This window comes from Arachis duranensis, chromosome 3 (genome assembly GCF_000817695.3).
Source record: "Arachis duranensis cultivar V14167 chromosome 3, aradu.V14167.gnm2.J7QH, whole genome shotgun sequence".
Classification (NCBI taxonomy): domain Eukaryota; kingdom Viridiplantae; phylum Streptophyta; class Magnoliopsida; order Fabales; family Fabaceae; genus Arachis; species Arachis duranensis.
In genome coordinates this window covers 25,059,528-25,077,446 of record NC_029774.3, presented here as the reverse complement: position 1 = coordinate 25,077,446, position 17,919 = coordinate 25,059,528, and the positions used below count along the sequence as shown (strand labels likewise).

The 17,919-nt window shown below is 30.2% G+C and overlaps 2 protein-coding genes across 3 annotated transcripts in view; both read left to right on the top strand.

The window, feature by feature from the left end:
• LOC107478229 (zingipain-2) overlaps window positions 1–1,038 on the top strand; it is a 2,612-nt gene extending 1,574 nt beyond the window's left edge. Inside the window, exon 2 of the mRNA XM_016098367.3 lies at window positions 452–1,038. Within this exon, the coding sequence (XP_015953853.1) occupies window positions 452–1,038 (587 nt within the window). The remainder of the gene's footprint in view (window positions 1–451) is intronic.
• Window positions 1,039–11,651: 10,613 nt separating this feature from the next.
• On the top strand, window positions 11,652–14,633 carry LOC107478014 (senescence-specific cysteine protease SAG39-like). Of its 2 annotated transcripts, XM_052258622.1 has the most exons (3): window positions 11,652–12,157; window positions 12,783–12,839; window positions 13,914–14,633. In XM_052258622.1, the coding sequence occupies exons 1-3, from the start codon at window positions 11,710–11,712 to the stop codon at window positions 14,507–14,509; spliced, it is 1,101 nt and encodes a 366-aa protein (XP_052114582.1). In that variant the 5' UTR covers window positions 11,652–11,709; the 3' UTR covers window positions 14,510–14,633. The 2 variants fall into 2 exon arrangements, with proteins under 2 accessions (XP_052114582.1, XP_015953598.1); XM_016098112.3 differs by lacking the exon at window positions 12,783–12,839.
• The last annotated feature ends 3,286 nt before the right edge of the window (window positions 14,634–17,919 follow it).

Below are 17,919 nucleotides of genomic sequence, written 5' to 3'. Positions count from 1 at the left end.
ATATGAATATAATATTTTTTATATTATTTTATAAGAGTTTAATTTTGATATTAAGAGTGTAAGGTGTTTTACACAATTGTGTAATTATATCTATTCTTTTTAAGAACTATTCATACAATATAAAAAGTAGTTAATTTTACTGATGTGATGCACGTGTTTACACTGTTATAAATAAAAGTACAATTTATATAACTGTTCCACGAGCATACAACAAAAAAGTAGTTTTCAATTTTTATATACAGTTATTCAAAGATATATAAATATATATCCTTTTTTTTCTAAATATAAAATTCTACTTAAAAGGCTTTTTTTTTTTAGCTAAGAACTAGAATTATATTTTTCAAACCAAAAAACTTATCGTTCAATCAATTACACCATAGTCGAAATTAGTGTCTGAACCTTAATATATACTTAAAGATAATTGTTAATTAAATTCTTTTTACAAACTCAGGATGTTGTTGGGCATTTTCAACCGTTGCTGCAACCGAAGGCATCCACCAGATTACTACAGGCAACCTTGTGTCCCTCTCAGAGCAAGAGCTTGTGGACTGTGATAACGTGGATCAAGGTTGCGAGGGAGGTCTCATGGAAAATGGCTTTGAATTCATCATAAAAAATGGTGGAATCACCACTGAGTCAAACTACCCTTACAAAGGAGTTGATGAAACTTGTGACACAAGTGAAGAGGCTTCTCCAGCAGCTCAGATAAAAGGGTACCAGCGGGTGCCTGCAAACAGCGAGCACGCACTTCAACAAGCCGTGGCGAACCAACCGGTTTCTGTTTCCATTGATGCTAGTGGATCTGCTTTCCAATTCTACTCGAGTGGCGTCTTCACCGGTGAATGTGGGACTCAACTTGACCATGGTGTTACTGCAGTTGGTTACGGTGCAGATGATGATGGTACTGAGTATTGGATAGTAAAAAATTCATGGGGCACACAATGGGGCGAGGATGGTTACATAAGAATGAAGAAGGGAATAGATGCTACTGAAGGGTTGTGTGGCATTGCTATGGATGCCTCTTATCCCACTGCTTAATATGATTTCTTCATATTATCAACAAGTGATATGATCGTCAGTTTTAACTTTTAATTAAGTATGTATGTAAAATCAGATATTGTATTGATGAATATATGCACTTTATTTTTGAAGGAACTTTTCCCCGTAAGAACTTGAACTTCTACGTAAATTTTAATTTCTACTTCTATTTAATTTGTTGAGTTTAATTTTTATATGTTGATAATAATGTAAAATATTTTATTCAGTTATATAGTTATTATTGTTTTTTTTTATAATTATTCACATAATCAATATAAAAATGAGTTATTTTTATTAATATAATATTATATAATTGGATGTGCAAATAAAATAATTTTATAATAACAGTAAATTAAAATTAAATTTTTAATTTTCTAAACCAACGGAATATTTACTGACTTATAGACAAATTTACTAACTTACAGACATGTTTATTCGAGAACACTTGTATTTAAGGTAAAAATATTAAAAATATTAAATATGATGATCAAACATTACTAAAATGTTAGTTAAATATTTATTAAAATATTATCAATTATTTGTTTGATGAATTTAGTTTAGTGTGAAAAAAGAAAATTAAATTTTATATTGACTCAATTTAATAAGTCCATTAATAAACAAGTTCAGCCCATACCAAAGTGATTTAAATAAAGTAGTTGAATGTTAAAAAGGGAAGAAAATCAAACTGGTCCAAAATCTTGTAGGAAGCCCATATGGTGATCGCAAGGCATTACTTCAAGTGCCCAAAAGCGAAGTATAAGGGACCAAAGGAAGAAACCAAATCCAATTAGTATTGAACCAGTCACTCTTCGGTTATCTACTTCTTTGGTTTAAGTAGCATGTTTCCCAAGTTTCAATTCAATTTAATTTAATTTCTTGGATACTGAAAGTGAGAATTCAATTCATTTTAATGTAATTAAAAATTTCTACCAAAAGTCTTTTTCTTTCTTTCTTCTCTCTCTTTCGATCAAATCACATTATCTTTCAAGAAAGAGAAAAAGAACATAGAATGCACATAGAGTGAGTTATGACCAAAGGTCACAAGCTTCATATGAAAGCTATTCTCTCTTCTCTCTTCTCTCTCTTTACTTCAGTCAAATCACTCTTTCATAGAAAAAGAAAAATGAAAGACATAGAGGGAAAAAGATTGTATCCACAGAAGAAAAGATTTGAAGAAAGGGTTCAAGATTTTGTTACCAAGAAAGGAAGAGATCGACTTCGAACAGGAAGCAAATCTATCTTGGTAAAAAGTCCATTTTCGTTTTTGTGCATCAAAGAAAAAGATAGCCTATGAGTCTTAAGTAGATAGAAGCAAAAATGGAATGCTTAAAGCTGTCCAAGGCCAGAAGCTCATCAATGGTCAGAATCAATTCTTGGGGCCAAAGTCAAGATCAATGGCCAAGATTGAAGAAAATGGATGAAAGAGGTTGAGAGAGGTACATGCATATAGTTTCGGTTTTTCCTCTCTCTTTCTTTTGTTCAAACCGTGACTTAATCTATGTTGGAGAAGAAGTTGTTGGGTTGGTTGAACCAGTTTCAACCTTGAAAGCTTCCCCTTCTATAATAAGGGAGAACGACCAAGGATTTGGGTAAGGAGTGAGAGCACACGTTTGAATATTTCTTTTTTTCAGTTTAGTTTGTCTGTATTTCATTGGTAAAAGACAAAATGTGAGGTTTTGTAAGAAAAAGGCAATGAGTGAAAAAAGGCTGAAAGTTAAAGAAAAAATCATAGTTATCTCAAAAATCCTTTGAATGTATTTCTGTTTTGTTGTCATGATCTCGAAGGGATCCCCTTGAAAGTTAGGTTAGCACTTTGCAGTTGAAAGCTAGTGTGAGTCATAGTCCCTTACAAGTTGGGTTAGCACTTTGCGGTTGAAAGCTAGATTGAGGTCTAGTCAAGTTCAGGATGGGGTTAGAATCTGGATTTGTCCCAGATAGGAATGGATAGTTCCTAGGAAAAAATTGGTGAATGTAATGTTGTGAAAACATAGTGAAATTCTATCATTGTTGTGATGGAGACTGGATGTAGGTTACATTGCACCTAGTAGCTGAACCAAGATATATCTGATGTTACTTCTTCTTTCCTACTCCTTTCTCAGTTTCTGGTGATCTGGAGACAAAAACAAAAGTGTCTCTCAACTCACTACGAGACAAAAATAGAAATATCTCCTGAAGTTTCAAGAATTAATATTCAGTGAAAAAGTGGCTAAGATTCAACCCCTCCCCCCTTCTCTTAGCCACTGATTACCATCAATTGGTATCAGAACTTGGTCTCAAAGAGATCAAGTTTCACAGCTTAGAGGAAAGATCCTGATGGCGGACAACATGGATTTCAACACAGTGGCTTATACTCTAACAGAAGAACAGTCCAACAACAGACCTCCATTCTTCAATGGGAAAAACTACAACTATTGAGCAGAAGGGAATGAAGATGAAAAAAAAAAAAGAAAAAGGAGGTAAAACTAAATGTCAAGGTTGTCAACATGCTGAACTGTGCAACCAGCTTCAATGAATACCTGAAGGTTTCAAGATGCAAAACAGTAGAGAAAATTTGAGATAAACTCCAAGTCACACATGAAGGCACCACACAAAAGAAACAAGAAGTGACATGCTGAGCAAAGAGTATGAGATATTCTCTATGAAGGAAGGAGAATCAATTGATGACATGTTCGAGAGATTCTTTACCATCATTAATAGCTTGGACGCTATGGGGATTACTCATTCCGAACAGATGCTAGTGAGAAAAATCTTGAGAATCTTGACAAGAGAGTGGAAAGTCAAATGACCTGTAATGAATTGAGAGAAAAGTTACTAGCATATGAAATAAAAATAATAATAATGATGATACAAAAAAAAGAGAAAGAAGTGGCTTTTAAATCTTGCACTGAATCATTGAATGATGAATCTAGTGACTATTTATGAGATTACAAGTTTGTATGTTTTGCTAGAAAACTTAGAAGGATGATAAAACTCAAAGGAAGAAGCAGAGGTGACAACTCAAAGAAACCAAAAAGAAAAGGACTTATGATTTCTTGGAAGGATCTCAAGATTGACTCAGATGAGGAAGAAGCCTCCGTAGATAGAGCACAAATCTGTTTCATAATTGATGAAGATCAACAAGAAGAGGTAAATTACTATGACTTATCTCTTGATGATTTGCATGTGACTATTGATGATCTCACTCACCTTTCTGAAACATTGCTGAATAAATACAACACATGTAAATCTGAAAATGAAGTTTTGAATGCTGAAAATGAGTGTTTGAAAGAAAAGGTGAAAAAGACCAAATGTGCTTTTGATTTCATTGAAGAAAATAGATTATTGAAATTTGAAATTGAAAAGTTCAATAGAAAGCACATTATTGATCCTTCTCAAGAACTTGTTGCTGAAAATAAAGATTAAATAAAATGATCAAAAGGTTAAATAATGATTTAGCAAAATTTGTATATAGTTCAAGAAACTTGGACAAATTACTTGCTAATCAAAGACTGTTATTTGAAAAATCAGGTTTAGGGTATGTAACAAAAATGATGCAACTTTTGAAAAAAATCACTTGCGAAATTCACAGCATCATCTTCAAAATAAATTCATCATTTGATAAATTTAGTCTTGGATATTAATCTCACATTGATGCGGACTTTGAAAAATCATATTTTGATAAGAATGCATCTTATTCAAAATCTGAACCTGCTTCAAATAACTCTGGTCTAAGTTACATCTTTTATCAATAAAGCATTAAGAAGAAAAGATTTGTATACCTAAGATTTGTGTGAGCATGTTGCAAAGATTAGCATAAGATTTGTATACCTAAGATTGGTATACCTAAGATTTGTATACCTAACTTCAAAGGATCCAAATTAGTTTAGATATCTAAAAGATTTGTGCAGTTTTGCTTAGCATCTAAGAAGAAGAAAGACATGTGATACTTGAATATGGGATGTTCTAGGCACATGACCGAAAAGTACACTTTCTTCATCAAACTTGATATATACGATAGAAATTTTGTGACTTTCGGTGACAATGAAAATTTGTGGCTGTAGGTAAGGTTAGTAAGAATTTTTCAACTTTTATTGATGTTGAATTTTGAGATCATGGGTTGAAACACAATCTTCTAGACATTAGCTAATTGTGTGATTTATGTTGTTTGACTATTCTCAAGAAATTGGAATGCTTGGTTGTGTGTAAAAAATCTAGTAAAATTTTGTTTGAAGTTAAAATATGCAAGAATGTGTATGGACTAACCTTAGAGGAACTAAAAAGAACAAAATGTAGCTTGTTTTACTTATGTGGAATCTGAAAAAATGGTTATGACACAAGAAATTGGGACATGCAAACATGTTTTAAATTTCTAAGCTTGTGAAAAAGAATGTGGTTAGAGGTCTTCCTAAAATAAAATTTGACAAAGACATCACTTGTGATGATTGTCAATTGGATAAACAAGCTAAAAATTCTTTCAAATTCAAGGATGACATCTCAACCAAAAGAACAGTGAAAATGCTACATATTGATCTTTTTGGTCCTATAAGGACTCAAAGTCTTGGTGATAAACACTATAGCTTAGTGGTGTTGGATGACTATACTAAGTTTGGATGAATTCTTTTCTTAGCTCATAAGAATGATGTCTTTCTTGATTTTTCAACTTTATGCAAAAAGATCCAAAATATTTTTTTGAAATTTATTTCCTTAAAAAGTGATCATGAAAATGAGTTTGGAAATCAACACTTTGATGAATTCGGTATTTCATATAATTTTTTATGTCCTAGAATACCTTAATAAAATAGAGTTGTTGAAAGGAGAAATAGAGGCCTTCAAGAAATGACTAGGGCTATGTTGTGAAAATAAAATTCTAAAATTCTTTTGGATTGAAGCTATATTTTGAACCAAATCATCATTAGAAAAGTTTTAAAGAAAACATCATATGAGCTTTGAAAAGGAGTACCACCCAATCTTAAGTATTTTCATACTTTGGATGCAAATATTTTGTGCTAAACACTAAAGATAATATTAAAAAAATTGATTCAAAATCTTATGAAGGTGTCTTTGTTGGATATTCAACTACTAGTAAAGCTTATAGAGTTTACATCAAGGAACACATAATAATTGAGGAGTTCATACATATCATTTTTTTGTGATTCTAACTCCATCTCAAGTGTTGTTGAGAAAATTGATGCAGGAACTAAGATTGCACAAAATTCAAATAGAATTTAAGGAAAAGACAAATCTGAACCTACAATAAAAGATGCTGTTCATAATTCTACAGACCAGAATCTAAGTGACGATTTTGTTTTGTCTCCTCCTGATACAGAGATTTCTGAAAATCTCAATGGAACTGATCATGTTCATACTCAACCTGAGATCACCTCACCAAAATCAAGAATGAAAGTTCTTGAAGAACCAACCACATGAATTCATCATTGAAGATCCCTCTTGGATAAAGGAATTGGAGGAAGAGTTGATCCAATTTCAAAAAAATGAGTTGGATATTGTGATGTAGATTTTACAAAAATCGTATGAATAGAAGCAGTATTTCAAGGGAGTTATTACTTTCATGGACAAATCCTTGAATGTGTGGTCAAGCCATAAGCAAATTGTTGTTGCTCTGTCAACAGCTAAGACCGAATATATCTTAACTTCCTTTTGTTCTCAATTGACTTGGTTTAAAACGCAACTTGCATATTACAAATTGTAAGTCAATAGTATCCCTATGTTTTGTGACAACTTGAGTGCAATCATTTTTTGAAAGAAAAAAATCTTATTTTACACTTAAGAACTAAGCACATTGTAGTAAGATTTCATTCCATAAAAAAACATTTATCTATTTATCTATTTTGGTTATATTCTAAATAATAATGCTGATCATGTATTTATTTCTTTTTTCTTTGTTTCATTCATCTTCTAATCAATGTTCAATAATGGCAAAAGCTTCAATTTCATGGGGTGCACCCACCACAAGCCTTAAGATTAGGAATGACAACATCATTCGAATATGCATTTATCTATCCTATCTTTACCTGTTCGGGCGAGTAATTACTCACTCCGCACCAAAGCGGATTTTTATTGAGACGGATTTTTGGACGAAGTGGGGCGGAATAAGGTTGGATTTAAGTAATATCCGCTTCGATATATATATATAATACATATAATTTTAATATATAATATGTGTAATATATGTAAAATAATTAGTAAAATAATTAATAATATTGTATCATATTTAAATTTTTATTTTAATTTATATTATATATGTGATGATGGTTATATAAATTTTAAAATTTAATTTAATTTATTAAATTTTAATAATTATAGAGATGAATAGAAATGGGACGGATTATGATTTAATTTTTTACTACTTGTAGATAAGAGTGAAATAAATTTTATGTAGATTATTGTAAGGTAAGACAGATCGAAGAGAGCAAAAATCTGTCCCTACCGATCTCATTACTATTCCTACTTCAGATTAACACTATTTCTAACAAACTCACTTTTATTTTAGTAGACCAATAATAATAGTGATAATAATAAATAATAAATAATAGAAAAAGCATGTAAAACAACTTTGGGAGAATCTTTTTAGATTTATAGGTGTGAACACTAAAAGGTAAACACACGGCTTTTTTTTTTCTTTTGTGAAATACATTATTTTTCTTAACATGCTATACATCCACAACATTGTTGACCCACCATAGTCGTAGGTTAGTTAAAGCCCAAATGACCCGGAAAAAAAGATTACAGGTGAAATATTATTTTGGTCTCAATATTTATGCTAAATTTTAATTTAGTCTCTAACGTTTTAAACGTTTTATTTTAATTCTAAAAACTTTCGTACGTTTTATTTTAATTCCAAAAAAAAAATTTTAAATAAGTTTAATATTATCCCATCATTAAATTTGACATAAAAAAATTTACATATTAAAGAGCTAATAATATTCAATTTCAGTATGTAAGTAAAATCGATCTACCAACGAACATTAATATAATTTTTTTTTATTTTAAAGCATTGATACTTGATTGTTAGGATTTGGAGTTTTGTATAAAAAAATTTAAGGAAAATAAGTGTTATAAGAAGGTTTTGTTTATATTTTCTAACACATAGAAAAAAATATGACTTAACTAGTAACGTTATTAACATTGATGTCACTTACATTTAACCAGTTTAAAATTTTTTAGGACAGAAATAAGATATTTAAAATATTAGAGATCAAATTAAAATTTGGCCCAACCGTTGAAAACTAAAATAGTACTTTATCCAAGAACTCGTGATAAAACATAAAAGACAAAAAGTCAAAGTGAATAAAAAAGAATTTTAAAAAAATATTAAAAAATTATCAAAATTTATTATTTTTTGTTGTAATTTAGTTGTTAAGCCAATTTTTTTAGTCTAATAATCTAATAATATACTTTATTTTATATTTTTAAATATTGTTTAAAATTTTATAAACGATTTAAATTATTTTAATAGTTATTTTACTAATTTATTTAAATAAATGTTGAGATTCAAAACTCATTTATGCCTGCAATAAATTATTAATTAATATTAAATTATTAAATAAAATTTTAATCCAAATAAATTAATTTTTAATCAAAAAAATTTCGTTAAAAGAAAGAAAAAAGCGCTTTATTGTGGTGAAGTGATCTACTAAACTTTTTCTTTTCTGTTTCCATAGATTAACTAGGGTGGACAGAACTTTAATATGGCAGAAGGACGGAAGGACCAGCATGGTGCTTGAGCCATTACCTTTTTAACGAATGGTTGATATTGAGATCTACTTTAATTTATTTTGTGCGAAAGTCGGTTAAAACTTAAAGGTTATGGTGTTTATAATTTAGTGTCTAATTTTTGTCTAATTTATTTTTTATGATAATTTTAAATATTTAATAATTATTTATTTTTATATTTTTAAAATTAAATATTAATTTTTAATCCTTTTTAATAAGTTAGGCAAACACTTTTAGATATCATAGCAATTACCAAACTTAAAATTATAAAACTAAATGAAGAATAAATTATTATTCATATATGTAATCTCAATATATATCCAAGTAATAGATCATGAATCACCTGGACACAGATACACCTACGTCAAACGTGATGTAAATTTTCTATTATTCCACCGTGAATCATCAAAGTTTCGCTTCTCTGCTACCCACCACCCCACTGCCACATACACTGGGAGCCCACCTCACTACCACAAAACCACGTTACTATTTTGTATTAAAAAAATATTAAAAAATTATTAAATATTTTTTTTTATAACAAATCAACCTTTCGAATAACAAGAGTTAGCCACTCAAATAATAACATATACATGAGGTAAGATTTGGTTTTAAAAACCCAGGACATGGATATGCTAATATATATTTATTGTTTATTGAGATATAAATTTTTTATAAATATATTAGTACATAAATATACATAAAATATATGTATTTAGTATCATTTAAAAATATTAAAACACAGAAATACAATTAATTAAACACAAATTTTTATACTTTTATGCCTTATTAATTTTTAAAATAACAATTTTATCTCTAACCCTAATTTCTTTTTATTTCTTTTTCCATCCATTGAAATGCTCTCCATCTTTTTTTTTCTTTCTTCATTTTTTTTGCCACTAACCTCTCTCTTAATAATTGTTTTTTCTATCACTACTGTCGCTGCTGTATCTCTTCCTTCGTCTAGAATTGTCATTACTGTTGCATCTTCTTTTTGTCCAGATCGCTATCGTCGCTGCGTCTCCTTCTTTATCCGATCCAGATTTGTAGCTATTGCCTCTCCCCTTCTTTACGGCGCCTAAGTCTCCTCCTCATTTAGATCTGCAACTGTCGCCTCTTTCTTTACTTCGATTTTTCTCCTTTGACAGATGTATTCTTTTGTTGCCTTCTCCTCTCTTTTTACTTTTCTTTTTCCTTTTGAAAAATAAATATTCTTGTTAATTCTTGTGAAATTTTTGCTAACTAATTTATAGTGAATTGTATGTGATGATAAATCGTGATAGTAAAGATGATAAATAGTAGTAACAATAATAGTGGCTAATTTTTTGTTTTTAAAAAAATTTATTATAGAAATAATATAGATTTTTTCTAATTTTATTGTATCTTGTTCAATGTTTTACCAAATATAATATAAATACACTAATATTATAATTTGTGTCTATAATTTTAATGTCTATGTCTCTATATTCCTATTTAAAAAAATATATAAATCAAATAATGATTAAAAGTTAAAATAATTTAAAAAAACTCAGGAATAACTTAAAATAAATCTCCAACAAAAAATAAAAAAAAAATTATGGACTACGACAGAGAGAGTATACCATCAACTTTTCCATTTGGAAAAATTATTAGGTAACATCAACTCTTAACTACCAAAAAATATGAATTATTATTTTACTAACTAGTTTCTTATTAAATAGAGCTCATTTTCTCAATTTTATTAAATATTATTTTAATAGAAAAATAGTATTGTTACCCTATACATTTTTTTATTGTATTTTGTATGAATTTATAAAAAAAATAATAAAATAAAATATTATTTTAGTTTCTAACATTTAGATCAAATTCTAATTATTTGGTCTCTAACATCTCAACAGTCATATTTCTGTTTTAAAAAATTTTAAACGAATTTAATATTGTTTTACCGTTAAATTTAATACGAATAGTTAACGGAATGAATGACGTACGTGAACGTTAATAACATCATTATTAAGTTATATCTTTGTGTGTTAGAAAAGTATAACTAAAATCTTTTTGTAACACTTTTTCTTCTTGATTTTCTTCTTATAAAAGAAATCCTAAATTCTATTAATCAATCATCAGCGTTTTAGAATTAAAGAAAAAACTTTTATGTTGGTGATTCGAATTTATTTATGTACTGAAATCAAATATTATTGACTCTTCAATATATTAATTGTTCAGGTTAAATTTAACGGTGAGACAATCTTGAACATGTTTGAATTTTTTTGGAACTGAAATAGGACATTAAAACTTTTTAGGATTAAAATAAAATGTTTAAAATATTAGAGATTCAATTAGGACTTAATCCAAATGTTAGAGACTAAAATAACATTTTATCCAAAAATAATATTATCAAAATAATAGTAATAATATGAATCTTTTTCTTAAAATTAAAATAATTTTATAAAGTGCGTTTTTGTTTTGGTAAAAAAAAAAAAGACATAAGATGTAGATCAAATAGAACAAAAGAGAGCTGAAATCAAACTAGGAACAAAAATTAGACTCGAAACAATTTAAGGTATTATAAGGTTTACATCTTTGAAATAAACTTTTTAGAAATTTTATCCTTAAAAGATATGAAACTTGCATTGCAAGCAACTCATCCAATAAGGTTCGAATAAAATTAAAGCAGGGACCATGATATATATATAATCAACATACAGCACTGCATATCTAATAAATAAAAAATCAATTAGATAGAAAAGGAATCTTCCATCAAAGAACAATAGTGCTAATATAATATTATCCAAAGATGGAAGTGGTGGAGACCACTATTTCATGCACTACAGTATATATCCTAATTGCCTTTTATTTCCACTCCAAAAGAATTGCATATATACGAGTTATTGCATGCCTTCGATGCAATGCATATAAAAGTTTCTTCTTTCATTTCTACATAATCACACATACACTTAAAAACAAAATTAGTGTGCAATCATCATGACGATGATGACTACTACTTCGTTTATCCAATTTCACCAAATAATAATTCTTTTCTTTCTCATTCTCACTTTATGGAACTCTCAAGTAACAATGTCACGCAGGCTATTTGAGTCTACATGCACAAGAGAGAGACATGAGAAATGGATGGAAGAATATGGAAAAGTGTATAAGGATGGTGAAGAGAAAGAAAGAAGGTTCCGAATATTCAAGAACAATGTTGAGTTCATTGAGTCCTTCAATGCGGCTGGGGACAAAAGTTTCAAGCTTAGTGTTAACAGATTTGCGGACCTAAGCGTTGAAGAGTTCAAGGCTTCTCTTAATGGCCTTCCCAAGAGTCATTGGCAAACGACGCCGTTCCGGCATGAGAATGTAACTGACATTCCAGAAACCGTGGACTGGAGGAAAAGAGGAGTTGTTACACCAATCAAGGACCAAGGCACATGTGGTATGTAGAATAATAATTATAATAATAATAAATCATCATGTGTAGTTCATGGGGGATTATTTTATTATAGGACATAGTTACTTCATAAACTCAACTCAGATTATAGTTTTAAGCGATTAAGAGTCACAAACTCATAAGGATAATAATGATGATAATAAAATGGATTTAGCTAATATTATATAGGTTAAGATTATTAATTGAAAAGTTTTTTATTAAAAATGTTTAAAACGTAATAAATTTTTAATTATTTTATATTTATTAAAATAAAATTTTAAAAAATTTACTAATAATAATTTTAATGATGCACATTAACAAAATTTTAATGAATAAAATATAAAATATTTCATAGAATTTATCTACTACTAATAATTTGGCAATAGAAAGACCAATAAAATTTGGCATAGTGATATATACGTGGAAAAATATATGGAAGTAAAAGTTACTAGTAAAAAACTAAACAAAATCACATTAATTTATATTAATAATTAATTAATTTTAAATTTTTTAAATTCAAAATTTAAAACTTAATTAAAATTTAATTAAAACTATTAAAATCTTCCTCTTCTTTCTTATATTAACCTACTCACATCCAAAAATCACACACACAAATTCCTCTCTCTCTCAGGCTGTTTCTGCCTCTTCACTGGAACCCACTCCTCTGTAACGGAGTATGTGCTGCAAGGTGCTGGTTATCATCTCGTCCAAATCTCTACCGCAGAGCCTATAGAACTTACTGCCAGCACTGCAACTGTGTGCCCCCAAACACCGCATCATCCAAGAAAAAGCTGTAGAAATTTAAATAAAAGAAAATAAAAAATAATGCTAAATTTTTCTTTTTTTTTGTTTCTGTTTCTTTTTTTTGTTGGACTAAACAAAAGAAGAAGTATAAAAGATGAAGGGAGGTGGACGGACAGAGGAGGGGGGCTCTCGGTTGGGGTGGGGATTTGATTTCGGATGTGGTTTTAAAAGGCTGAACGGGTGGTTGAAGAGAAGGGTGTTGACTGCAAATTACACACTTGATCTTAGTCAAAAAGAATTTTTAAACAATTACATGAATATAAAAAAACATTCATTTAATATGAAAAAAAAACATCCTAATATTTAACAAAAGAAATATCCAGTTATAATTTAAAAAAAATTATAAAATTTTAAAAAAATAGAGACATTCACATTTGTAATACAAAAAAATTCGAAAAATATATAAAAGAACCTCCATTTTGTATAAAAAAAACATCCTGATACTTAGCAGAAGAAACATCTATATATATTAACTCGTAGAAATTTTGGATTCACCCAAAGGTATTTTGCTAATTTTTGGCTAATACCCTTTTGGTTCTCTAGCATTACTCAATATTTAAATATGCAAATTTATTGTATTACATGTATTCGGTATACAAAATATTTATTTTATTCATATATAAGAATTTTACATATATAATAAATTATGTATTGATATATTAATAAAAATAATTAATTTTTTTAAATTTATCTAAATACATGAATTTAATTAATTGATTATGTACAATTTTGTTTATTATCATAATATCAAAATTAAAATTAAAATAAACAAGATGTTTAACTGATAAAAAATAGGGATGGGACCAACTATTTCATCCACCAAGACTAATAATATTAGCAATAAAGTTCATTGTCTAGCATTACTGCATTAGTCTTTTTATTTTAATAAGATAACATTTTGTTATTAGTATATTTATATAGTATAAAATAGTGATGCTAATATTCTTCTTGTAAACAGGTAGTTGGTGGGCATTTTCATCTGTAGCTGCAGTTGAAGGAATCCACAAAATAAGTACAGGTAAACTAGTGTCTCTCTCAGTGCAAGAACTAGTAGATTGCGTAAGAGGCGACGGTGAAGGATGCTATGGTGGTTATATGGAAGATGCGTATACATTCATTGCAAAGAATGGAGGAATATCAAGTGAATCAGACTACCCATACAAACAAGTTGAGAAGCCATGTAAGGCTAATGAGAAGGAAACAATACATAATGTAGCTAAGATTAAAGGGTTCGAGAAGGTTCCTTCTAATAACGAAAAGGCACTCCTCAAAGCTGTGGCAAAACAACCAGTGTCGGTTTATCTTCAAGCTAGTGGGTATTATTTTCAATTTTATTCTAGTGGGATTTTCACTGGAATATGTGAAACTGAGCCAGACCATACTGCTACGGTAGTTGGTTATGGTAAAGATAAGGATGGTACCAAGTATTGGATAGTAAAAAATTCATGGGGTACTGACTGGGGAGAAAAAGGGTACATAAGGATGAAGAGAGAGGTACATGCTAAGGAAGGGTTATGTGGAATTGCCAATAATGTCACGTATCCAATTATTTAATTAGTATTACTCTCTATTCTTAAGTGCAACCGTCGCTGATGGGGTGTACATAGACATGCTTTGTGTAACCTTCTGTACTGTTTTAAGTCAGGTATGAATGAAATTTGTATTAAGTTTTTTTTTTTTTTATAGATATATTTGTTCTAAATCTCGACCCTAGTGGTGAGAGAAAATTCAAGTACAAACATATTCTACATCGAAACACCGGAGTTTCACTCTTCTTTTAAGAGAGTTCGATCTTGAGACTTATGGACTATAAACGTCGAAAATTAAACTTAGTGAGCAATAAAAAAGAAATGTGAATTTTGTGTTATATATTGACTAAGCAAAATCTTACAAACAAGTTCTTTCCAAATCTATGAGTGGAAACAGCATTAAACATAAACTTCAAATAAATTTAAAACAAGAAGTAGAAGAAATGTTTGAATCCTGGTGCTGTGCAAAAAATTTGGCACAAATGATCGACATAAAAAAGAATTGTCAGTCAAAGTCGAAGATCATATATGCATGAAGTACACTACGGTTGAAGAAAATAAGAATGGATTAAGCTTGATGGTCAAATTATCTTATACTTGGTACCCAAATTTACTTGAGGTTTAAGACTACTTAGAGTCCAAGTTTGCTTGAGGTCCACTACAAGAAAAATCATAATTATCGTCGGATTTACCATTGAAAAATCGAATGAAATCCAACAGTATACCTGTTGCCGTCGAATTTTGTGTTGGTATCTATCTGACGGAATAAATCTCACCGGTAACAGAATACTATCGGATTTTTTTTGTCCGACGGAGAATATAGTTAGCAAGCAGGCGGTATCGATTGAACGTAATAGGAGACAGCAGTGACGGCGACAATGCCACTATCGTTGATGTCAGTGACAACGGATGCGAACAGCAGCGGCGCTCCCAATAGCTCCAGCAGTGACCGACAACTCCAGCGTCGAGAACATCTAGCGGCAACAGCGGCAGCGGAGTCCCAAGTGGATGGCAGCGATGCCGGCAGCTTTAGCGGCATGGAGAGACCATGAGAGAAGAGAGAAAAGAGAGAGTGAGTTTAGAGAAGTGAGGGAGTGGGATTCGCGTTTGAAGTTAATCCCAATATTACCGGCGAAAATGTCCAACAGAAAATTGTTTAAACGCAATGTTTCACTAAAGTGAGTTATCATCGGCAAAATCTGACGATAGAACTCCAGTATTTTTAGCGCCAAAAAGATTTATTTCGCGCCACTTCTTACCGTCAGATTTATAATTGGAACATTAAATCCGACGGTAAACAATTCAGAAAACTAAATATAGCCTGTATCCGACGCAAAAATAACACTAAATCCAATCGTAAAGGGTGCCGCTAAATTTGACGATAATTCCGACAGTATTCAACCTTCTTTTTGTAGTGGTCCAAGACTACTTGAGGTTCAAGACTACTTGAAGTCCAAATTTGCTTGAAGTGCAAGACTACTTGAAGTACAAGTTTACTTGAAGTCCAAGGTTATATCAATTAGTTTAAGATTTTTTCTCTATAAATAGGATTAATTTCAATAAGCTAGTGGAGCTTCCATTCATTCACACACTCACTCATTCTAAAAATTTTCAGTCACATTCATGCACAGAAACAAGAGTCATGAGTCCATGTAAGTATCAGGAGGCTCCATTTTTATTTCAGTCATTTTCAATTCTATTTTTTCTATTATTTAAATTCTCTCATTTTCATTTAAGCACTTGTCAATTTCTGCACATTTTAATACAAGTCTTACAATTTTTAATTCTTTATTTTTTGTTCTTATTTTTTATTACTTCTTGCTTTCTATAATTATTTATTTGTTTGTTTTTACATTTCTATTGGGCACGATTTCTAAATCCTAAAAGTAAACCGCAAGGGAAATTGTATCTACTCCTCGAATTGAGATCTTGATGCAAGTTTGGTTGACACCTCTTATCGAGGTCAAAAAAAAGTAAAATCCAAGCGAAACAAATTGGCATGACCGGTGGAACCTTGGATAAGATTAGTTGCTCAAAGTGGTTGCTGTGTATGTGTTTATGAAGTAATAAATTTATACCCTATAGCAGTTTAAACGCATCTATTTCTATGCCATCTTAGTCTTTCTCTTCAACAGAAGGGTCAGACCATGACTCTGAAGAAATAGTACTATATTCACAGCCACAAGTCACTAAATCGACAGCCTATGATTTTTGCTAGAAGTCCTACTAAGCATATGAACAACACAAATGTGACTCAGTGGCTTCTCCTAGTGTAGTTGAAGTAAATCTGATTACTTGACCTATTTATGAGTCACCTCAATATTTTTCATTTTTGGCTAATCTACCTATTTTTGAGGCATATTCAAATGTTCAATCAAATCTAATTGGTGGAATAAATCCATAAAGTTTTGTACAAGGACAACCCGTACTTATATCAATATACAATGGCCAATCCTTTTTATTTGAGACCGATAAAACTATCTCAACAAAGTATTTTGTTAATCTTGACGCAACCATATGTAGGGGCAACATGAACTCAGATTAATTTTCCGATTCGATCATCGACATAAATAGAGGTGCCATGTTCGACTCCTGTTACGCCTTCGACATCTATTGAAATGCATAACACTGTAGATTTCTTAGCAGGTTTTAGACAATAAATAGTAGAAAGTCATCATGGTTTGGTTAATACATTGACTCAGCAGATGATAACTGTCTTAAACCCTATGATAAAAAATAATAATGCTAAGTTTGAACAAGTAACGAAGCATATGAATGATATGACTGGAGTAGTCCAAGATAACTATAAGGCACCAAATCCATTAGGAGGTCATCAACCTCACTTGGAAGGTCGTCAATCACTCATAATAATTAATAAAGGGCAAAACCCTGATGATGTAATGAATGGTGCTCGACAAAATCAGTTTGCCAATGTGACATTGCACAAGCTAATGAGCAGAATATTTCACAAGCTGTCGAGTATATGCTAAATAGGGTAGGTTTCAATATAAAGTTGACTCACCAACCTTATTCTATATCTCCATTTTCTAATTATGTATTGCAAGCAGAACTTTCTAGAGGAGTCAAAGCTCCAAAACCACTCACTAAATTTTTAGGAGAAAGTGGTGAGTCGACTGTCGATCATGTGGCTCGCTACATAGTTGAAATCGAAATTCTAGCTAGTAATGAGCAACTAAAATTGTGATACTTTCTTTCTTCTTTGACTGTGAATGCTTTCACTTGGTTTTTAAATTTACAGCTAAGTTGATTTATTCATGGGAATAATTAGAGAAGATTTTTCATGATCAATTTTTTAGAGAACTAAAAGTTACACTCTCTGATTTGTTCTTAATAAAAAATCTAAGGCTGAGACGATGGAAGATTATCTTATTCAATTAAAAAATATGAGAAATATGTGCTATAATTTGATCCCAA